General features: G+C 38.2%; 1 protein-coding gene across 9 annotated transcripts in view; it reads left to right on the forward strand.

Moving 5' to 3' along the window:
• The window catches only part of MAGI2 (membrane associated guanylate kinase, WW and PDZ domain containing 2), a 1,338,650-nt gene that overhangs the window by 841,842 nt on the left and 471,352 nt on the right, over positions 1–25,456 (forward strand). For all 9 annotated transcript variants that reach the window (XM_036863218.1, XM_036863220.1, XM_036863221.1 and 6 more), the window contains exon 5: positions 23,884–24,094. In XM_036863218.1, coding sequence (XP_036719113.1) covers positions 23,884–24,094 — 211 coding nt within the window. The remainder of the gene's footprint in view (positions 1–23,883; positions 24,095–25,456) is intronic.

Here is a 25,456-nt window from a genome sequence, read left to right on the forward strand (position 1 = left end):
AGGAAATATTACATAGGAAATCTGGATCCAGAACACATGATCTTAGTTGCTTTACTATCCTGAGTCTTATATCACCAAATAGAAACATAAACATATTTCTTAGCAGTTTGTAGACACATGACCACTATTTTACTTGTACATGTTTAAACATGGAATTATAAATTCTTACCTACCAAAGGCTTCTTATTTCTTTCATTTCTGGAAATCATGTGCAAGTGAACTTATTTCCTTCTGTGGATATAAAAGATTCCTAGTTTTTTATAATATTCTGTGTGTATATAAGTACCAAGCCTACCAGTCTTTAACTCCTTATATATTTTACCAAAATGAACTATTTTCTCTATGTAAATGAAGGTTTTAGAGTCCTCAATTTACCCATTACTCATTTTCTTTATCTTTTTCTCCTTTGAACTGTAGTTTATCGAATTATGTATTTCTTTTTCTTTCAGACCATATCTATGTAAAGCCAGTGATCACTTATAAATAGGTAATTTCTCCACGAAGTTCTACTAATGTTATCAACGAATATATTTTATTCTAGGTTCTCTCTTTTTACTCAAAATTACATTATAGAAATGTTTCTTTCTCTGATATACGTCACTTTGGTGATGGAAATTAGTGTAGTTCTACCCTTAGAAATGTAGTTTTATCATTCTAAATAACAAAAATTACAAGAATAAAAATAAAATAAATAATGGCAACATCCCTTTAATGAATGCATACAATGTGCTAGGCATATAGGACATATATTATTTCTAGTCCCATAATCACAGTATATTTGCTCAACAAATGAGATGCTGAAATTTACCTTAAGGTACTTAACTAAGATAATGGTAGCAGAGTTGAAATCTGGACCCAGGAAAACCTGAACTCATCCTTTTCCGCCATATTTCCCTGGGTTGTTAACTATGCTGAGGACAAAGAGACTTCTGACCTCCATAAGGTAAATCACAATCCTGCAGTTCAGTGTATTTCATCTACGTTGTATTCCATTATAGTTGTCCTTCACGGGGTTCATGGAAGTGATATTAGCTCTAATTCTTGCAAGGATGATATATCCTTACATCATCTTAGCGAATTTGCCTTTAAACTGATATTTAAAATTCATATGCTCAGGAAACCTTCCCTTTGCCATCAACCTCACCTTATGTTCAGACATCTTTATCTTGTTAGAGGTGATATCCAGCCCTGTGGCTTCAAATACTGTAGATTTACCTGCAGCCTTCACTTCTCTCCTGTGTTCCAGGGCCATATTTCTAACTACCGCCCACTGGACTGCCCCCACCCCAAGCATTTCTTCAGCAACTTAAATGCAACATTCCACTTAAACTCTTCTCCCATAAAACAAACAAGCAAACCAACTTATAGAGTCCCTTACTGGATTTCTCTAATTCTGCTTTTGACCCAGATAGCTCAGAGTTTGATGCTTTTCTCCCCCCGAGGCTGGATACACATTATTAGGTATAAAAGATCACTGTACCTTTAGCTTTTATCTCTTCCTTCCTAATACCACTGCCCCATCCTACATCACTCCCTCATCCCCTCATATGTGGACCACAGTCCCCTAACTGACCTCCATTCCTCCAGGCTCCATTCCTGTCAAATTCCCTGTCACTCTTCCATCAATTAAAAGGTTCTTGAACCAGCATTTGGTCACGTAACTATCCTTCTCAAAACTTGGATGAGTTTCTATTTCTACTGCTTCATACTCTTTGGGCAACCGCCAGGTCCTCTCACACTTGACTGCAACACCTCTGTTATCTTTGGTTCCCATTATTCCCTGACTCTCTTCTCTCGTCTACATTCCCATGCACATAAAACACCTTCACCTGTCTGGCAAGCCTTTTCCACATTTGAACCTGCTATTCTTTTATTCACAATTCAATCAAAATTTTTATATTCTCTTGAAATCACTTGTTGACTCTCGTAGTGAGAAGTTGACACTGTTCATCTCTGAATTTTTGAAGTACAACTTACGCTTCTCATTCATTTAGGAGGTATTGGTTAGGCTGGTCCTTGCAGGTAACTTTTCATAATGTGCATGTTTGTCATCCCCTCATAAATTATAAACATTACCAGGACAAGGACTATTTCTACCTTTTTGTATACCTGTCTTGGTGATTAGTATATACCATTAAATAGTTTAATTTCTTAGTAAATATTTATTTTTCAGTCAACCAAACCTCTTGAGAATGTCAAAACTTTACTATATCAACATGATTAGATTTATTTCATGCTCATTTTACACTCTTCAGTGTTTTCAACATACAGTGTTTCTAAGTTTGAAAGATATGAAATTCCTAATCTTACATTTCTTCAAAAGTTGTTTAATAACAAAAGAAAAAAGTATATTTTAAGAGATGTATTCTTAGAGATGAGAATTATTAAATGTCTCTAACTGTGAAAATGACCCAAATAGATAGGTGGTTAATAGATCAGTAGATAAATTTTTTTTTTCAGCTGAACTTTTCTGAACAAAAACAAATCCTGTAAACCATAGTAATTGGGTTAGGCTTTCTTGGATTTCTTTTATTTCATGAATTATCTGCTAAACTTTTCCGGAAAGTAATTCACTATTATATTGTAGCTTCCCCTCACCAGCTATTAGTAAGCCTAGTGCAAAGAATTAGAAATGCACATATATTTTAAAGGCAGCTAAGTCTCTCTGTTAATACACACACATACACAATGCAAGGAGGAACAGGGCCCGTGAGAGCTACCTTCGCCAACAAAGGGAATACAGTATGTGTACACAGAGCTGCCTTCTCCAGGCCCCCAAGCCTGCAATTAGTGCAAATGAACTGCGTCTCCCAGAGAGCAAACAGAGTGTCCCTTATGTGATCACCAAGTGTCCTCAGCAATGATCTCAGTTCACCATTAGGGACCCGCATCCAGGTCCTGTGCCACTTGGCACGCTGACTGTGCATGCACCATCAGTCCTGGTTCTGTGAATGAGGTCCTGTCACTGTCAAAAGAATTATGTCCTCCGTAGTGAATCTCGCTGTTTTTCTGTGAATAATGGTGCACTCTGAAACCACCCCAACGCCTAACCCCTGCTTATTTTGTGTGGGTTCACAGAGACTGCGATGTGTGTATCCACTCAGATCTTTATCTCTCTTTTTTTTTTTTTTTTTTTTTGAGGGGGGAGGCTTAATTTTATTATTTTGGTCCCAAACAGTATTGGTTTTATCTCTTCACTGGAGGTGCAAATTTCTGGGGCTATTTTAAGTTAACCTTCTAAAATTAGATATTCCATTTATAAATGAGGCGCATTTGATCTTTTCTTAAAAGGATCATTTGAAAGTTAAAACTGCCCTAATTGTAAAATGCTCTGAGTATCCAGGTGTGATTATAGAGTAACAAGAAAATCACTTTAGAGTCTGTAGCCATGAACTTTAGTAGTAACTTTAACTATACCATTGGGGAAAAAAATGAAATCATGATTAATTTCAGGGATGTCTTTTTAAATCAAGGCAGACTCACTTTGTGATAAATCTGAGAGTGAAGCACTATTTGAACCTCTTTGTGCCCTCAGATTGATTCAACATTTTTGGAATCTTGCATTCAACCTTTTGTAGAGAGTTTTTTTCTGCTTCTCTGAGTGTTTATATGATGTATATGAGAGAGAGATTTATACATGAAGGAGGAAGGCACAGCAAGAACAAACAGAGTCACACTGGGGTTTGTAGAGCACATACAGAAATGTTTGTGTCTTCAGGTTCTCCAGGCATTGTTAGAGTTTAAGCTTATTTCTAGTCATGGCCATCCATTCTCTCTAGGTCTGATATTCACCCTGTAGCCCATTTTCTTATCACATATTTCTCCTAATGGATGTGATTATAATTTCAGTGTGAAATCTTAGCTACTTTATTGTCAGACAAAAATTGCTCAAGTTATTTCTGGCTGAGGGCTGGTCTTTGGCTCTGAAGAGGGAAGGTCTCTGGATAAAGTCTCTCTGGGCACTCAGAGATAAGGGGATAGCAGCTTTATCTTTTATTTCCTAATTGACTTCTTGCTCTCATCAAAAAATACCTTGACTCCAATTTGGCCCCAAAGAATGACACTTGAATGATCAAGATCAAGGTTGAATAAAGCCTTCTTCCTTTTCTCTTTCAGCCCCTTTGATGTTCCTAAAACTTCAGAAGGTGATGTTATGTTTCATGTAGTACTAATCTCCTGAATTTTTTCCGGATTTTGAAAGCAAGATCTAAGAATTATTGTGCATACATGTCCTATATTTCATTTCATACCTTGCTTTGGTCTTTGAATATTTTCAATACTTGTTATCAGTTTCTCTCAGCCCCAAGTTAGTTGAAGATTTGGGGAACTTGTTTCTATATGATAAATATCTTCAGAATTCATTACATTATGAAAACCACATAGCACATACAATTTCAAAGATGTGAGGATTCATTTTATTGCCATTACTCCAGTCTGCTTTTATTTATTTTTTTAGCAGATCTTTATTGTAGTATAATTGCTTCACAATGCTGTTGGTTTCTGTTGTATGCCAAAGTGAATCAGCCATATGCATACGCATGTCCCCATATCCCCTCCCTCTTGAGCCTCCCTCCCACCCTCCCGATCCCACCCCTCTAGTTCATCGCAAAGAACCGAGCTGATCTCCCTGTGCTATGCGGCTGCTTCCCACTAGCCAACTATTTTACATTCGGTAGTGTATATATGTCGATGCTACTCTCACTTCGCCTCAGCTTCCCCCTCCCACCCTGTGTCCTCAAGTCCATTCTCTATGTCTACATCTTCATTCCTGCCCTGCAACTAGGTTCATCAGTACCACTTTTTTTTTTTTTTAGGTTCCATTTATATGCGTTAGAATACAGTATTTGTTTCTCTCTTTCTGACTTACTTCACTCTGTATCAGTCTGCTTTTATTAAAATGTTAAAAATTAAGTAGAAGAAAATATGCTAATTAAGGCAGCACTTCTTCTCTCCTGTCAATGGAAAATAATTCCCTCTACTAACCTTTTTTTTTTTTTTTAAGTATTTGTTTATTTATTTATTTATGGCTGTGTTGGGTCTTCGTTTCTGTGCGAGGGCTTTCTCTAGTTGCGGCAAGCGGGGGCCACTCTTCATCACGGTGCGCGGGCCTCTCACTATCGCGGCCTCTCTTGTTGCGGAGCACAGGCTCCAGACGCGCAGGCTCAGTAGTTGTGGCTCACGGGCCTAGTTGCTCCGCGGCATGTGGGATCTTCCCAGACCAGGGCTTAAACCCGTGTCCCCTGCATTGGCAGGCAGATTCTCAACCACTCCGCCACCAGGAAGCCCTCCACTAATCTTTTTAGTAATTCTTTCCAATTTAGTTTTTTATGTCTCAGGATTTCTTTCCTGTCATCTTCCACTCATAGACCTTGAATTTTTCTATTCTCATAATTCCTCATATTGTTCTTTTAATATTCTAAAGAACTTGTAACCAATTGTGGCTTTTAGATAAAGATGAAAATAATTTTGAGGTATTAAATATGCTTTCTTAGTAATTCATATTTCCCTGGCTAGCCTCCTAAATAGATGAGATCCAATTTGGTTACACATATTACAGATAAAAAGTAATCTCTTTACAGGATTGGGAATTCCTGCTCTCTCAATTGATATATCATCTCCAAAATCAGCAGCATAGTTAATCATTACCCTAACTTTCCCTAATTCTAATATTTTGTTCTAAACTTGTGTTTCTTTCATGATCTCAAATATTAAAAGGAAACATTAGTTAACATCTCAGGAAAAAAAAATTATATATATATTTTTATTTTCCACAGTGTTTAAGGGCCACCCCTCCTCATTCTCATACTGTATATAAAAAGAAATCATAGTGCATTTTTTTAGAACTTAGAAAAAACTTCAGGAGAAGTAAGGAGTCAGAAAATACCAACTACAAGTCAGTTATCAGCGTGCATAGAAACATCTCAGAAGGAGCAGAAAATATAATCGTCTTTGCTAACTGGATTGCTAGAGCAGTGGGAGTAGAAGCAGGGGGGAAACTACTTTGCACTGTATTTCTTCTTTGTACTTTTGGATTTTGTCCAAGTGCGTGTTTTACTACATCAAAAAAAAGTAATTATATTTTTTCTAAGTGATGAGCAAATATTCACTAATCACTAAGATGCAGATATTTTGGCACCCATAGTATAATTCTTCTTCTCATTTGAGAAGGTTAGGAAAAGCAAGGAGAATTGATAAGAACACTCTTTGAGCAGTGACCTACGATGTTGACTTCTTCCAGTCAACTGGCTACATAGAATGCAGGTGGCCACTGTGTGACAGCTTCCTTTCTGAAGGCAGAATGTCCTCAATTGTCACTATAGAATATGATCTATAGTATGGCCATATCAAAAATCAGTTACAGTTATATTTTTCTCCTGTCCAAGATCAAGCCTGAAGTATTGATTCATTTACAAGAGCCTAAAGTTCAAATTCCAAGAAATTCAGCTTCTAGTAGTGAAGCAAACAGCAGCTGTGACAGCCTCCACCCCTTCCCACCTCTGACTACAATACAGTAAGACTTTATATCAACCTGACAAACATACTTTTTGATGAGATTGTTGAGTTTGCAAGAAAGCAAAGGAAATCTTCAAGCCCCACCACTTCTACCACCATGGTCACTACTACAAATGAGCAGAAACAAGAGTGTGGAGCAGTCTATTGATAGACTTGAAAGCCAAGCTTGCCCTGACGCTATATGAGGAGACTAAGCTTTGGGCTAATATAAAATCGGGGAGCTATGTCTCTGATTCTGATTTAAATCAGTACCCTCAAAGGTACTGGAGTGATTGCAAGTTCATAGCTCAGTAGCAGCCCCTGGAATCCAGCAAAATCAAATGCAGAACTCTGTAGGAAAACATACAGAACTTAGAAAAAATGTGTGGTTTCTGAGGATTATTTTCCCTCCTTTAAATCACTTAACACCACAGCATGTTTCAACTGAGGAAGAAAAACTCAACTTCTGCAAAGACCTTTTAAAGAAGAAATGTTAGCTTTGTGTGTATCTTTTTTTTTTTTCTTTAGAAATTGCACTGTTTTTTGAAAACACCTAATATTTTTCTTTTTTTATTAGTTATCCTTTTTATACATATTAATGTATACATGTCAATCCCAATCTCCCAATTCATCCCACCACCCCCACCCCACTTTCCCCCCTTGGTGTCCATACATTTGTTCTCTACATCTGTGTCTCTATTTCTGCCTTTCAAACCAGTTCATCTGTACCATTTTTCTAGATTCCACGTATATGCGTTAATATACGATATTTGTTTTTCTCTTTCTGGCTTACTTCACTCTGTATGACAGACTGTAGGTCCATCCACATCTCTACAAATGACCCAATTTCATTACATTTTATGGCTGAGTAATATTCCATTGTATATATGTACCACATCCTCTTTATCCATTCATCTGTCGATGGGCATTTAGGTTGCTTCCATGACCTGGCTATTGTAAATAGTGCTGCAATGAACAATGGGGTGCATGTGTCTTTTTGAATTATGGAAATTATGGAAACACGTGGAAATTATGGTTTTCTCTGGGCATATGCCCAGTAGTGGGATTGCTGGGTCATAGGGTAATTCTATTTTTAGTTTTTCTAAGGAACGTCCATACTGTTCTCCATAGTGGCTGTATCAATTTACATTCCCACCAATAATGCAAGAGTGTTCCCTTTTCTCCACACCCTCTCCAGCATTCGTTGTTTGCAGATTTTCTGATGATGCCCATTCTAACCAGTGTGAGGTGATACCTTATTGCAGCTTTGATTTTCATTTCTCTAATAATTAGTGATGTTGAGCAGCTTTTCATATGCCTCTTGGCCATCTGTATGTCTTCTTTGGAGAGATGCCTATTTAGGTCTTCTGCCCATTTTTTGGTTGGGTTGTTTGTTTTTTTTAATATTGAGCTGCATGAGCTGTTTATATATTTTGGAGATTTATCCTTTGTCTGTTGCTTCGTTTGCAAATATTTTTCTCCCATTCTGAGGGTTGTCTCTTTGTCTTGTTTATAATTTCCTTTGCTGTGCAAAAGCATTTATGTTTCATTAGGACCCATTACCTCCATTACTCTAGGAGGTGGGTCAAAAAAGATCTTGCTGTGATTTATGTCAAAGAATGTTCTTCCTATGTTTTCCTCTAAGAGAAAACACCTAACATCTTAAAAATCATTTGAAATTGACCACATACTTTTTGTTTCAGTGGGGAGAAATCATTTAGGTTGCTTGGCTGATTTAACTACACAATTTATTTAGTGTTCTAGGTAGTAGAACTCACTGATAAAAATATATAACATTTACTGAACATCTACTATGTTCTGGTAGTTGACTGTTCTAAGCAATTTGTATACATGTCTCATCTAACCCTTATAGGTAAGTAATGTTCCATTGTACATTTAAGGAAATTGAGGCATGCACAGAGTGAGTTAAATAACTTGCCCAACAGCACACCATGAAGGACAGATTCAAACCCAGCATGTTTGTTGCTATCGAGACTGGCTAAACAAAAAGAAAAAAAAATTAATCTCAAATTATTCCTATTCTCTTTCCTTATAAGCTACAAATATGTTCCTCAATCTTTTTTTTTTCCTGTTAAATGTTCTCTAGCCATGCTTATTTCCAAAGAAATAACATGACGACAGGAGAAATAACATAAAGACATGAGATTTATTAAAATTTGTCACAGCTGTCTACCCTGCCATGCCAGACTGAGACCAGAAAAAACGAGGCAAGCCTGGGCGCCATGACAACCTGAACCGGAAAAGGCGAGTCCTCCTCCGAGACTACACGGCATCTGCCTGTCTGGTTCACGAAGGAAGGAACTTGTACACTTCGGAGGCAGGGCCTGTCAGGGAAAAGACGGTGTTCAGGGGGCAGGGCTTGCTATGGGGGCGGGGCTTGTGTCTCCTGCCGAAAGCCTCCGCCTTCAGGGTCCTGGGGAGGGCTTAGGACTGGCAGGCTTAAAAAGCTAACACAGGAGAGAGGAGAAGATGGCGGAAGAGTAAGACGCGGAGATCACCTTTCTCCCCACAGATACATCAGAAATACATCTACACGTGGAACTGCTCCTATAGAACACCCACTGAACGCTGGCAGAAGACCTCAGACCTCCCAAAAGGCAAGAAACTCCCCCCGTACTTGGGTAGGGCAAAAGAAAAAAGAAATAACAGAGACAAAAGAATAGGGATGGGACCTGCACCAGGGGGAGGGAGCTGTGAAGGAGGAAAGGTTTCCACACAGTAGGAAGCCCCTTCACGGGCGGAGGCTGCGGGTGGCGGAGGGGGGAAGCTTCAGAGCCACGGAGGAGAGCGCAGCCACAGGGGTGCGGAGGGCAAAGCAGAGAGACTCCCGCACAGAGGCTCGGCGCCGAGCAGCACTCACCAACCAGCCCAAGAGGCTTGTCTGCTCACCCGCCAGGGCGGGCGGGGCTGGGAGCTGAGGCTCGGGCTTCGGTAGGATCCCAGGGAGAGGACTGGGGTTGGCGGCGTGAACACAGCCTGAAGGGGTTAATGCGCCACAGCTAGCCGGGAGGGAGTCGGGAAAAAGTCTGCAGCTGCCAAAGAGGCAAGAGACTTTTTCTTGCCTCTTTGTTTCCTGGTGCGCGAGGAGAGGGGATTCAGAGCGTCGCCTAAACGAGCTCCAGAGATGGGCGCGAGCCGCGGCTACCAGCGCGGACCCCAGAGATGGGCGGGAGACGCTAAGGCTGCTGCTGCCGCCACCAAGAAGCCTGTGTGCGAGCACAGGTCACTCTCCACACCGCCCCTCCCGGGAGCCTGTGCAGCCCGCCACTGCCAGGGTCCCGCTATCCAGGGACAACTTCCCCGGGAGAACACACGGCGCGCCTCAGGCTGCTGCAACGTCACGGAGGCCTCTGCTGCCGCAGGCTCGCCCCGCATCCGTACCCCTCCCTCCCCCCAGCCTGGGTGAGCCAGAGCCCCCGAAGCAGCTGCTCATTTAACCCCGTCCTGTGTGAGCGAAGAACAGACGCCCTCAGGCGACCTACACGCAGAGGCGGGTCCAAATCCAAAGTTGAACCCCCGGAGCTGTGAGTACAAAGAATAGAAAGGGAAATTTCTCCCAGCAGCCTCAGAAGCAGCGGATTAAAACTCCACAAACAACTTGATGTGCCTGCATCTGTGGAATACCTGAATAGACAACGAATCATCCCATATTGAGGAGGTGGACTTTGGGAGCAAGATATATTATTTTTTCCCCTTTTCCTCTTTTTGTGAGTGTGTATGTGGATGCTTCTGTGTGAGATTTTGTCTGTATAGCTTTGCTTTCACCATTTGTCCTAGGGTTTTCTGCCTGTCTGTTTTTTTTTTTTTTTACTTTAAAAAACTTTTTTTCTTAATAATTATTTTTTATTTTAATAACTTTATTTTATTTTATCCTCTTTCTTTCTTTCTTTCTATTTTTTCTTCCTTTTATTCTGAGCTGTGTGGATGAAAGGCTCTTGGTGCTCCAGCCAGGCATCAGGGCTGTGCCTCTGAGGTGGGAGAGCCAACTTCAGGACACTGGTCCACAAGAGACCTCCCAGCTCCATGTAATACCAAATGATGAAAATCTCCCAGAGATCTCCATCTCAACACCAAGACCCAGCTTCACTCAACGACCAGCAAACTACAGTGCCGGACACCCTATGCCAAACAACTAGCAAGAAAGGAACACAGCCCCATCCATTAGCAGAGAGGCTGCCTAAAATCATAATAAGGCCACAGACACCCCAAAACACACCACCAGACGTGGACCTGCCCACCAGAAAGACAAGATCCAGCCTCATCCACCAGAACACAGGCACTAGTCCCCTCCACCAGGAAGCCTACACAACCCACTGAACCAACCTTAGCCATCGGGGACAGACACCAAAAACAACGGGAACTACGAACCTGCAGCCTGTGAAAAGGAGACCCCAAACACAGTAAGATAAGCAAAGTGAGAAGACAGAAAAACACACAGCAGATGAAGGAGCAAGGTAAAAACACACCAGACCTAACAAATGAAGAGGAAATAGGCAGTCTACCTGAAAAAGAATTCAGAATAATGATAGTAAAGATATCCAAAATCTTGGAAATAGAATAGACAAAATGCAAGAAACATTTAACAATGACCTAGAAGAACTAAAGAGGAACCAAACAATGATGAACAACACAATAAATGAAATTTAAAATACTCTAGAAGGGATCAATAGCAGAATAACTGAGGCAGAAGAATGGATAAGTGACCTGCAAGATAAAATAGTGGAAATTACTGCAGAGCAGGATAAAGAAAAAAGAATGAAAAGAACTGAGGACAGTCTCAGAGACCTCTGGGACAACATTAAATGCACCAACATTCGAATTATAGGGGTCCCAGAAGAAGAAGAGAAAAAGAAAGGGACTGAGAAAATATTTGAAGAGATTATAGTTGAAAACTTCCCGAATATGGCAAAGGAAATAGTTAATCAAGTCCTGGAAGCACAGAGAGTCCCATACAGGATAAATCCAAGGAGAAACATGCCAAGACACATATTAATCAAACTATCAAAAATTAAATATAAAGAAAACATATTAAAAGCAGCAAGGGAAAAACAACAAATAACACACAAGGGAATCCCCATAAGGTTAACAGCTGATCTTTCAGCAGAAACTCTGCAAGCCAGAAGGGAGTGGCAGGACATATTTAAAGTGATGAAGGAGAAAAACCTACAGCCAAGATTACTCTACCCAGAAAGGATCTCATTCAGAATTGATGGAGAAATTAAAACCTTTACAGACAAGCAAAAGCTGAGAGAGTTCAGCACCACCAAACCAGCTTTACAACAAATGCTAAAGGAACTTCTGTAGGCAAGAAACACAAGAGAAGGAAAACACCTACAATAACAAACCCAAAACATTTAAGAAAATGGGAATAGGAACATACATATTGATACTTACCTTAAATGTAAGTGGATTAAATGCTCCAACCAAAACACATAGACTGGCTGAATGGATACAAAAACAAGTCCCATATATATGCTGTCTACAAGAGACCCTCTTCAGACCTAGGGACACATACAGACTGAAAGTGAGGGGATGGAAAATGGAAATCATGCAAATGGAAATCAAAAGAAAGCTGGAGTAACAAGTCTCATATCAGACAAAATAGACTTTAAAATAAAGACTATTACAAGAGACAAAGAAGGACACTACATAATGATCAAGGGATCGATCCAAGAAGAAGATATAACAATTGTAAATATTTATGCACCCAACATAGGAGCACCGCAATACATAAGGCAAATACTAACAGCCATAAAAGGGGAAATCGACAGTAACACAATCATAGTAGGGGACTTTAACACCCCACTTTCACCAATGGACAGATCATCCAAAATGAAAATAAATAAGGAAACACAAGCTTTAAATGATACATTAAACAAGATGGACTTAATTGATATTTATAGGACATTCCACCCAAAAACAACAGAATACACATTTTTCTCAAGTGCTCATGGAACATTCTCCAGGATAGATCATATCTTGGGTCACAAATCAAGCCTTGGTAAATTTAAGAAAATTGAAATTGTATCAAGTATGTTTTCCGACCACAGCGCTATGAGACTCGATATCAATTACAGGAAAAGATCTGTAAAAAATACAAACACATGGAGGCTAAACCATACACTACTTAATAACGAAGTGATCACTGAAGAAATCAAAGGGGAAATCAAAAAATACCTAGAAACAAATGACAATGGAGACATGACGACCCAAAACCTATGGGATGCAGCAAAAGCAGTTGTAAGAGGGAAGTTTATAGCAATACAATTCTACCTTAAGAAACAGGAAACATCTCAAATAAACAACCTAACCTTGCACCTAAAGCAATTACAGAAAGAAGAACAAAAAACCCCAAAGTTAGCAGAAGGAAAGAAATCATAAAGATCAGATCAGAAATAAATGAAAAAGAAATGAAGGAAACAATAGCAGTGATCAATGAAACTAAAAGCTGGTTCTTTGAGAAGATACACAAAATTGATAAACCATTAGCCAGACTCATCAAGAAAAAAAGGGAGAAGACTCAAATCAATAGAATTAGAAATGAAAAAGGAGAAGTAACCACTGACACTGCAGAAATACAAACAATCATGAGAGATTACTACAAGCAAATCTATGCCAATAAAATGGGCAACCTGGAAAAATGGACAAATTCTTAGAAATGCACAACCTGCCGAGACTGAACCAGGAAGAAATAGGAAATATGAACAGACCAATCCCATGCACTGAAATTGAAACTGTGATTAAAAATCTTCCAACAAACAAAAGCCCAGGACCAGATGGCTTCACAGGCAAATTCTATCAAACATTTAGAGAAGAGCTAACACCTATCCTTCTGAAACTCTTCCAAAATATTGCAGAGGGAGGAACACTCCCCAACTCATTCTAGGAGGCCACCATCACCCTGATAACAAAACCAGACAAAGATGTCACAAAGAAAGAAAACTACAGGCCAATATCACTGATGAACATAGATGCATAAATCCTCAACAAAATACTAGCAAACAGAATCCAACAGCACATTAAAAGGATCATACACCATGATCAAGTGGGGTTTATTCCAGGAATGCAAGGATTCTTCAATATATGCAAATCAATCAATGTGATACACCATATTAACAAATTGAAGGAGAAAACCCATATGATCATCTCAATAGATGCAGAGAAAGCTTTTGACAAAATTCAACACCCATTTATGATAAAAGCCCTGAAGAAAGTAGGCATAGAGCGAACTTTCCTCAACATAATAAAGGCCATATATGACAAACCCACAGCCAACATCGTCCTCAATGGTGAAAAACTGAAACCATTTCCACTAAGATCAGGAACAAGATAAGGTTGCCCACTCTCACCACTATTATTCAACATAGTTTTGGAAATGTTAGCCACAGCAATCAGAGAAGAAAAAGAAATAAAAGGAATCCAAATCGGAAAAGAAGAAGTAAAGCTGTCACTGTTTGCAGATGACATGATCCTATACATAGAGAATCCTAAAACTGCCACCAGAAAACTACTAGAGCTAATCAATGAATTTGGTAAAGTAGCAGGATACAAAATTAATGCACAGAAATCTCTTGCATTCCTATACACTAATGATGAAAAATCTGAAAGTGAAATTAAGAAAACACTCCCATTTACCATTGTAACAAAAAGAATAAAATATCTAGGAATATACCTACCTAAGGAGACAAAGGACCTGTATGCAGAAAATTATAGGACACTGATGAAAGAAATTAAAGATGATACAAATAGATGGAGAGATATACCATGTTCTTGGATTGGAAGAATCAACATTGTGAAAATGACTATATTACCCAAAGCAATCTACAGATTCAATGCAATCCCTATCAAACTACCACTGGCATTTTTCACAGAACTAGAACAAAAAATTTCACAATTTGTATGGAAACACAAAAGACCCCAAATAGCCAAAGCAATCTTGAGAAAGGAAAATGTAGCTGGAGGAATCAGGCTCCCTGACTTCAGACTATACTACAAAGCTACAGTCAAGACAGTTTGGTACTGGCACAAAAACAGAAATATAGATCAATGGAGCAAGATAGAAAGCCCAGATATAAACCAACGCACATATGGTCACCTTATCTTTGATAAAGGAAACAAGCATATACAGTGGAGAAAAACAGCCTCTTCAATAAGTGATGCTGGGAAAACTGGACAGGTACATGTAAAAGTATGAAATTAGAACACTCCCTAACACCATACACAAAAATAAACTCAAAATGGATTAAAGACCTAAATGTAAGGCCAGGCACTATAAAACTCTTAGAGGAAAACATAGGCAGAACACTCTATTACATAAATCACAGCAAGATCCTTTTTGACCCAGCTCCTAGAGAAATGGAAATAAAAACAAAAATGAACAAATGGGACCTAATGAAACTTAAAAGCTTTTGCACAGCAAAGGAAACCATAAACAAGACCAAAAGACAACCCTGAGAATGGGATTAAATATTTGCAAATGAAGCAACTGACAAAGGATTAATCTCCACAATTTACAAACAGCTCATGCAGCTCAACAACAAAAAACCAAACAACCCAATCCCAAAATGAGCAGAAGACCTAAATAGACATTTCTCCAAAGAAGATATACAGATTGTCAACAAACACATGAAAGAATGCTCAACATCATTAATCATTAGAGAAATGCAAATCAAACTTCACTGAGATATCATCTCCCACCAGTCAGAATGGCCATCATCAAAAAATCTACAAACAATAAATGCTGGAGAGGCTGTGGAGAAAAGGGAACCCTCTTGCACTGTTGGTGGGAATGTAAATTGATACAGCCACTATGGAGAACCGTATGGAGGTTCCTTAAAAAACTAAAAATAGAGCTACCATACGACCCAGCAATCCCACTACTGGGCATATACCCTGAGAAAACCATAATTCAAATAGAGTCATGTACCAAAATGTTCATTGCAGCTCTATTTACAACAGCCAAGACATGGAAGCAACCTAAGTGTCCATCATCCGATGAATGGTTAAAGAAGATGTGGCACATATATACAATGGAATATTACTCAGCCATAAAAAGAAACGAAATTGAGTTATTTGTAGTGAGGTGGATGGAGTTAGAGTCTGTCATACAGAGTGAAGTGAGTCAGAAAGAGAAAAACAAATACAGTATGCTAACACATATATGTGGAATATAAGGAAAAAGAAAAAAAAAAAAAGGTCACGGAGACCCTAGTGGCAAGACGGGAATAAAGACACAGACCTACTAGAGAATGGACTTGAGGATATGGGGAGGGGGAAGGGTAAGCTGTGACAAAGTGAGAGAGTGGCATGGACATATATACACTACCAAACGTAAAATAGATAGCTAGTGGGAAGCAGCTGCATAGCACAGGGAGGTCAGCTCTGTGCTTTGTGACCACCTAGAGGGGTGGGATAGGGAGGGTGGGAGGGAGGGATATGCAAGAGGGAAGAGATATGGGAACATATGTATTTGTGTAACTGATTCACTTTGTTATAAAGCAGAAACTAACACACCATTGTAAAGCAATTATACTCCAATAAAGATGTTTAAAAAAAAAAAAAAATTTGTCCCAGAGCCATTAAAAATATAAGTCACAGAGCTCTCTTACAGGGTAAAACAAATTTTGGAAATTCAAATTTTATGACTGTTCAAAGAAATAAAATCAACAATTTCCTATCTGGCTTTAAGATATTATTTTCCCTCATTTCAAAGGATGGCAATTACAGAAAGCTGAAGGTTAACTGTAAGCATAGACCATATCAAATGAAAATATGGTTAAGGTATAAAATAGGCAGTCTTCTTCTTGAAATGGTTTTATTTTGGTTTCTGATTATTCTTTAATAAAACTCAGTATGGACCTTCAAAACCATGGTATTCTGATTTATCCTTAGTCTTGTATCCAAAAGGCAATGTGTTAGATACTGCTAGGGTAATAAACGTGTAAGTAAGTGGAATGGCTACTATACATACTGTAATATCAAAACCTGAGACTGGAGCAAAACTGTAGAATTTATGTGGACTGTACTAAATGCAAAAATGCATATATTTACCTCTCTTCCCATTAAATGGTTTTCGGTCCCTGTACTATATACAGATCTTTGAGTTCTTCTGAATTTCGTATGGGAAGAAGGAAATTATTTGCTGAATCCAACAAAACTTTAGGGTAGGAAAAATGAAAGAAACTATATTTCTTAATTCTTCACAGCAATAAAAGTGTACATAAAACATGTTTTTATAGGCCATTGCTTATAAGACTGTATATTTTCAATGCCCATTTTGTTTCTCAATGTTTCTATAAATTTCTAGGAAATACAACAGTCCTGGTCAAAGGGAAACTTTTCTTTTTGATTATCATTCTTTAAAAATAGGTGTTCCTTCTTTATTGAAATATTTTTTGTTTCTATTGTTACGGCAAAAATAAGCCCCTTGCTCTGGTTTGCAAGGCATCTAAGCGACCTAGAAATGCAAAATGGAATGCTCAAAAAATGCCAGTGTTTGACAAAGTGTTTTCACTTAAGCAGCAAGCGTCTTGGGGGAAAATTACATTTACATATCCAAAAAATTCATGTTTGGATTTAACAATAAAACCATGCTAAGAAATGTGTCTTGGAAGTTAAAAAGGGCAATTCTACATGACCACTGCTTAATCAAGAAATACCTTCAAACCACTATAAAAGTAAAACATGCTTGGGGTAATTTGGCTCTTTCTCTTTAGTCAGAATTTAAACAGTCTAAGGTTTCTCAAACTGCAGATCTGACATATATGAGATCTGTGTTAGGGCATATGTGCATGCATATAACTTTAAGCTGAACTCCATGGCAGGAGGGGAATGCTAGGAGGAATGGCTACACGTGCACCTTGGTTGGTCAGTCAAATCTGTTCTTTCCTATCTTCAATTACTAAAAGTATGTTTTGGTGGTACATCCAGACAATGGAATATTATTCAGTGCTGCAAATAAATGAGCTATAAAGCTATTAAAAGACATGAAGCAAACTTAAATGTGTATTACTAAATGAAAGAAGCCAAAGCAAACTTAAATGTGTATTAACTAAATGAAAGAAGCAAATCTGAAAAGACTCTCTATACTATATGACATTCTGGAAAAGGCAAAACTATGGAGACAGTAAAAACATCAGTGGTTTCCAAGAGTTAGAGGAGAGAGAGGGATGAAAAGCAGAGCACAGAGGATTTTTAAGGCAGTGAAACTACTCTGTTTATTACAGTGGTGGATGTGTGTCATTATACATTTGTTCAAACCCATGAAACATACAACACCAAGAGTGAACCCTGATGTAAACTATGGACTTTGAGTGATAATGATGTGCCACTGTAGGTTCATCAGTTGTAACAAATGTACCACGCTGGTGGAGGATGTTAGTAATGGGGGAGACGATGCATTTGTGGGGACAGGGAGTATATAGGAAATTTCTGTACCTTTCTCTTAATTTTGTTGTGAACTTAAGATTGATCTAAAATATAAAGCCTATTTTTTAAAAAGTCCATTCTGTTCTTAATGGGTACTTTCTCAGTTACTTATATAATACCCAACATATCTGATTTTTTAAAATATTAAGCCACATACGGAAGAAAGACATAATTATATTATCTAAAATGTAGTGAAGTTAATTTCTATTCTCCTTACTAAGCAGGGAAACAATTGTAATGTAGCATGAAATGATAATTTATAGTCCCAGACATGGTAAATATTGGTTTGGTGGATTGTAAGATAAACTTGCCTAATGAACTATTTAATGAGTTGAATTGTTTCCCCCCAAAATTCATATGCTGAAGTCCAAACCACCAGAATCTCAGAATGTGATCTTATTTGGAAATAGGATGAGGTTATCTTAACTAAGTAGTAGTAGTAATTAGTTCTACTAATTAAGTTGTAGATCAGTAGGGTGGGCCCCTGACCCAGTACGACTAGTCTCCTTCTAAAAAGGGGAAATTAGGACCCAGGCATGTATACAGGGAGAATACCATATGAAGATTGTAGTTATGCTGCCACAAACCAAGGAACTACCAGAAGCCAGCAGAGAGGGCTGGAACAGATCCTTCTGTAACATCTTCAGAGGGAGCATGGCCCTGCTGGTGAACCCTTGTGCTAGGATTCTAGTCTCCAGAGCTGTAAAACAATAAATTTTTATTGTCATCCAGTTTTGTTCCATTTTGTTATGACAGCCCTAGCAAACTAATACATACCATTTGACCCACAGTCTCCTTTACTGCCCACTGCCTAGCCTAGTGCTTGGCACTTAGCAGGGGCTCAACAGATGCTCAATTAATAAATTAATTAATTACTACCATTTTCCTAGTACATAATATAGGAAATATAGTGGCAGTTTCTTCCTTTGCTGACTGTTGAATAATGGAGTTTCTCAGACAGCTGCCTTAGGTACTCTTGTTTCCCTGTGCCTTATCATCTCCCTAGAGAATTGTGTACAACTCTTTTGTGTCACTGAGTATCCTTCAATAAATCATTGTGGTAGTACTCTGCATTGTTATCCATTGGGGGGAAGTACCTCCTCTCCACCTCCCACGTTGTCTTGCATGTCAAAGAGGGTACTTAATTTGCACTCCACTGGCTCCTTGACTTATTCAGCCCAAAAGAGGTAGAGTGACTTCTCTGAGTGATACATCTTTGAAAGATAATCTGAGCCTGCTTGGCTCAACTCCTCTTTTTATTTCCTCTTAATACTCTGCATGGCTCTTCCGGGAACAGGTTCTACCCCTGCATGGGAAGCCTGCCCTGGTTCAGTACTGCCTGTGGGTATATTGGCTTGATTCTGCATTTTACCAGAAGCCCTTGACCCTCACCATAAACTGCATCCCTAGATTAGCCTTTATGAATAGTAAATGTGGGAATGTTGTGGTTGTCCATTTGCCTTACTCACTTTTTTTCTCTTATTTTCTTCAAATAAAGAAGGTGGATGCTCCTTATTACTTACATCTCAACCCAATTCTCAGTAGCCTGATAAAAAGTTCTTTTTCTCTCCCCCATTAAGCTCTTGTCAAGTATGTTGCACATTGTAGGTATAAATTCATGTTTGCTAATGTAACAATTGATTGATTAGGTAAGAATAAAGGAATGAAAGAATAAAGGAGTTAGATAAACTGGGAGAACTTGGCTCAGTAATCTCTAGCACATCAATAAATATAACTATAGACATCTCCAAAGACTGTAGACTTTTTTTTTCAGGAGATGCCTAACATTTCTCTTGAAAATATAATAGTTATTTAGATGAAGAAAAAAGTTTATTTGTTCATAGCTAATCTTTGACTTTCTCTGTTAGCATATTCTATATTTTCTCTTTATGCATTCATTTAATCCATTCCAACTTGACTTTCCCATCCACCACTCCACTGCAACTACTACCACAGCTGGTAGCTAACATCACCAGTGACCTCCATATCATTAATTTCATTAGATTTTACATCCTAATCTTGCTGATGGACTGTTTAGAAGTTTTGGCCACAGTTAAGTGTTTCCTCCTCATTGACCTTTGCTTGGCTTCTGTGGCATAAAGATCAACTGGTTTTTCTGTTACTTCCCTGGTTGCTCTTCCCTCATCATTCTCTCGCTGACTGTTAAATGTTGGAGTTCCTTAGACAGCTGCTCTAGGTATTCTTGTTTCCACTTGCTGCACTGTCTCTCTAGGCAATTTCATTCACTCCTGTGGCTTAAATTATAATACAATCTATCCATATGCTGTTGTCTTTCAAGCTGATTCCCTCCAGCCAAGAACTCATTGATTTGACATCTCCATTGTGAGTTTGGCATGGACTTCTATCTCTTGTGCCTAAAGTTACAGCCATTATCTTTCCCACTCCTGACAAAGTCCTGCTCCTTCTGTCATGGTGCCTAGCTCAGTGAATTGCTTTGCCCCCCACTGGGTTTACCATGACTTCTCATTTGTCCTTATCTGTACATTTTTTAAAAAATCATACCAAATCCGTATTCTAAATTTTTTTTCAGTTCGTAAAAAGAAGCCATGCCCATGCCACCATCGTCTCTGTCTCAACCACAAAAATAACTCCCCAATGGTCTGTAAATATCTACTCTTAACACTCTCAAACCCCCAGAATAGCTAAGAGGGTCTTTGTGGAGAATAAAAAACTACTTGTGTCATCCCCTTGGTTAAGACACATCAGTACCTTCTCATTACTCTCAGGATACAGTCCCAAATTCTGAGCATGCTTTCTAAGGCCTAATCTATTCCTTTTTTATGTATTTCTTTCTCCCTTACTTTCCTCTGAAAGAAGTCTCTTGACTCCTTTTTCTAGTCTCAGATTTGATAACATGTTGGAAAAAGGGCTTTCCTTGATTCTTTATGAGGACTGTGTATGCGTAAGATCTCATCTTTCCCTTTGATAGTATTCATCGCACTTAAAATTGTTTAAAAACTACACATCTTGACATATTTTGAGTTCTGTGAGAGCAAGGATCATGCCTCTCTTGTTTGCTCTTCTGTCCTCGGTGCCTGACACCAATTGAGTGTTTAATAATTACTGATTAGGTGAATATTGAATAAATGAATGTGTTCAGATCATGACCTTGCATTTTAACTTTTCAAATGCAACATGACATTTGGAAATACCTGAGAACAGTATGCTTCAGCAGTACTCTTCAACAGTACTTCAACAGTACAGTACGATTCAAGAGTACAGCATTACATGCTGTAATAAGGTACAGCAAAGAGAATCTAAAAAGAGCAATGGTACCTTCTCTTGCTGTTTCTTTCTTGCACAGTTTACAAAGGTTAAATCTGTATGAAGAATCAGCTGGGAGACTACGTCACTAAGGACCATATTATTTTCATAAAATCTTCTTTTTAAGGGCAAAACAACAAAAGCTTATAAAGTGTTCTTGTCCTAATTCCTAAAGATGCTTTCTTATTGCTCTCTGAGACTGACGCATACGGGGAAAAAAATTAATCCAAGCCATTGATTAAGACAAAAAGTACATTCTACTTTAATTTACTCATTTTAAATTACCTTTATTATTTTTAAACTTATAATAGCCAACTAATGCAAAGATATGTAAAAAAACTCCCACACCCATACAAATTTACTGTTTTTGTTTAATCAAAGTTAACCATCTGTTGTACATCTTTCCATCTTGTTTTTATGTTCATATAGTTGTAAACAAAATTATATGCATATATCTAGCTTGGTGTTTGCTTATTTTTTTTTTTTAAATAGAATTAACAGTGTACACGTATTACTCTTCAACTTGGATTACTCTTTGAATAGTAATGATTAGCACCTTTTCCAGGTCAGCAGGTCTTTACACTACATAGTTTTCCATGGTAATGATAACCACAATTTGTTTAATCATGCCCTCATTGATAGGCATCCAAATCATTTCCAGGTCTTTGCTACTACAAACAGTGCTACGGTATATATAATTATATAGGTATTTTTATACACCAGCACCTTTATTCCTAGAGGTTATATTCTCAAACTGGGATTACTGAGTCGAAGCATATATGTATTTGTATATTTTTTAAATGTTAATAGCTATGGATTCGGTTCCCAAACAATTGTGGAATTTCGTATTTCCAAGAGGGCTGCCTCATCAGCATGTTAACATTGTATGTCAGCAGTGTCTCCTTCTAGTTTCTGGGTTAAGCTGTCCCCACCACGCCTTCTGCTGTGAAGAAGCCATAGTGACCCTCAGTGCAGGCGGATCGGTTCTCTATTCTTAGCTACTTTCCAAGTCTCCACCAGAGCATACTTGGACTTCTGCATTATGTCCATGCCACAGGGAAGTCTTGGGAGTAGTATTTGCCAAATGTGTTCATCCATTTATCTCTGACACCCCAGTGGAGATGTGGAGCCACTCTGCAGGAAACATTCGTCCCAAAGTTCCAAACTAAAGTAGTTATAGGCCCCCTCTGCTTTTGGCTCCCTCGATCATTTCTGTGGTTTCCCTCTTCTTACCATTACCTTGCCACACCCGAGACCAAAACCTAAATATAGTGGTGCTGAATCCCTGAATGAACCAGGGAGTATCTTAAATCTAAACATTTCCCCTTTGAATTTCTCTCCCAATCACCGTCTTACCTTGTAGGAAATTTCTCTGAACCTGAGCTTTCCAAAGGTAAGATTTCATTCAGAACTTTTGCATGTTTAAAAGTGACTTTCTTTTGCCTAGATAGATGAATAATATTTTGGTAGAGTTAAGTTCTTGGGTTGCTGTACTTTTCTTTTCCTCAAGTTACTACAGATGTTACCTTACTGTCTTTGAGCTTAGGGTATTATAGATGAAACGTCTGATGATCTTCTGGTCCTCTTTTTTTTGGTAATTTTCTTCAATGTGGAAGCTGGTAAAGTTGTTTTTGAACATTGGAGCTTGGAAATTTCACCTAGATGTGTTTAGGTGAAATATATGCTTCATTAATTTGGCCTCAGATTCAGTGAACCATTTTAATCTTCAGATTCAAGTGTTTCTTCATCTTCGGCAACTTATATTCTATTTTTATTGAGTTGTTATTTCTTCTCCATGTGGCCCTTTTCCTCATTCTGGAGCTCATACCATTTGCATGTTGGTACCCTTGGGTCTGTCCTCCAAGCCTTTTATCATTTCTCTTAAGGTATGTATCTCTTTTAGTTTTTGCTCTGTTGTATTAGTTTTCTATTGCTGCTGTAACAAATTACCACACACCTAATGACTTAAAACAATGCATATTTTTTATCATACAGCTCTGTAGGTTAGAAGTCTGACCTGGGTCTCACTGGGCTAAAATCAAGATGTCTGAAAAACTGTTCTTTTCTAGAGGCTCTAGAAGAGAATCTATTCTTTTGCCTTGCCAGCTTCTAAAGGCCACCCACATTTCTTAGCTTGTGTTTGGTCCCTTTCTGTCTTCAAAGTCAGCAACAGTGCATCTCTTTTGCCATTCTTCAGTAGTCACATCTCCCTCTCACACTCCTCTTCTGCTTTCCTCTTACACTTGTAAAGACCCTTGTCATTAAAATAAGCCCACCTGAATAATTGAAGATAATCCCCCAATCACAAGGTCCTTAGTTTAATCAGTTCTGCAAATCTTCTTTTGCCACGTAAGGTAAAAATCACATGTTCCAGGGCGTAGGGCATGGGCATCCTTAGGGAGCATTACACTGTCTGCCACCCCTGCGTTGTGAAATGGTCATCCAAGTTAGTCATCAGCAATAATTAGTTGAAGGATAGGTGAGAATGATGAGTGAAAGGGGAACTCCGATAGGCCTACTGATAATTTTCAAAGCTGGTGACAATTGTGCTTTTCCTAGTAGCCTTCATAGAGCTCATTCCCTGATGAGCATGGTCCACACTCACTCAGGAGTTACAGTGGCTCGAGTGACTAACCATACGCTCTTGTTCTCTCATAGAATCCAGTGAACATGAAGACAAGAGTGCAGGTGCCTCAGGGGAGACACCCTCCCAGCCTTACCCTGCACCAGTGTATAGTCAGCCCGAGGAAGTGAAGGAAGAGATGGATGATGCCAAGCCAACTAAACCTGAAGAACATGAGGAATCAGACGCATTGCCTGATAACTGGGAAATGGCCTATACGGAGAAGGGTGAAGTCTACTTCATTGAGTGAGTTTCACACATTTCTCTGAACATTTCCACAAAGATCATAGTAGTACATAAATGATGTTGTCAAGGGAGATGTGGTCAAAGTATTGAATTTCATTAATTGTGATATTCGCTTCCTTCTTTGTGAGAGAATAAGGGGATAGCACCTTAATACAATTAAAGATCCTAGTTTGCAGCTGTAAATAAAAGAATGAATTAAACAATACCACTGTAAAATTTGTTGCAGTCATGACTAAAAAGGCAAATCTCCATGTGATGTTATTATTGAATTAGAAATAGTGAACTTGTCATGAGGAAATGTTTACTGTACCCTTCCAAGACCTCCATGTAGTTCAAATGAGATAATACCCATCTTTTAAATCAGATTTCTGGAAACCTCAACCATCGTGTCCAGTGGTTTAATAGGATGCAACTACTGAGAGCAAAATACTTGCTAGTCACAAATGAGAATGTTTTAAGCATTTGACCCTGAGATCAGGTGTCAATAAAATCATGTGTTTGTATAGTTTATCATACTTATTTTTATTAAATTCCATTCTATTTGTTGCTTACCATTTTTATGACTTGGCAAGGAAAATGAAATGCTAATTCTGAACTCACTAGTGGTACATACTCAATCTAATCTTTTCTTTCTTTAGGGACTTTTTTTCCCAAACTGAATTTTTATATATTTTATTAACAACATTGTCTAGCTTTCCTTTTCTTTATCTTCTAGGAGTAGAACAACTTTTTAAAACTCCTAAGTTGATCTTAGCTCAAAATTAAATTGTTGATGTGCATGAGACAATCAAAATGTTCATTGGAAAGAATAAAAACTGAAAATATTGTAAATGAACAACAACCCTTATTCCCTCAAAGTTGTAGAGGACTCAAAGAGAAAAATTAATAGAATCTGAAGTTTTCAGTGCTGATAGTAGGTAAAAATATGTAAACTCTGATTATTTGAGAAAAATATTAAAACTAGATTCCCTTTCCCAACCTGGAGTGATTTGGGACTTAGATCTCCATAGGCAGAACTCAATTGTGAAATTGAAATGTTACCACATGCCAATATTTAATTCTCACATGAAAACTTTATAACATGTGGCCAAGGAAATACATAACCAGGTAATTACTTGGTGCTCTGCTTGACTCCAACATGGATGAGAAATGCAGAAAATATATTGCCACCATTCACCTTTTGACAAATCTTATAAGTTTAAAAAAAAAGAATAAGAATCTCTTGCATATTTCTTATTGCTATAATCAATGACCCAGAGACATCTTTTATCAATTAATTGGAAAAGAGAAAGTCATATAGAATTTTTTAAATGTTCAGAAGTATTTATATCAAAAACATAATTTTGTTATTGATAAGCATAG

Source organism: Balaenoptera musculus, chromosome 9 (genome assembly GCF_009873245.2).
Source record: "Balaenoptera musculus isolate JJ_BM4_2016_0621 chromosome 9, mBalMus1.pri.v3, whole genome shotgun sequence".
Classification (NCBI taxonomy): Eukaryota; Metazoa; Chordata; class Mammalia; order Artiodactyla; family Balaenopteridae; genus Balaenoptera; species Balaenoptera musculus.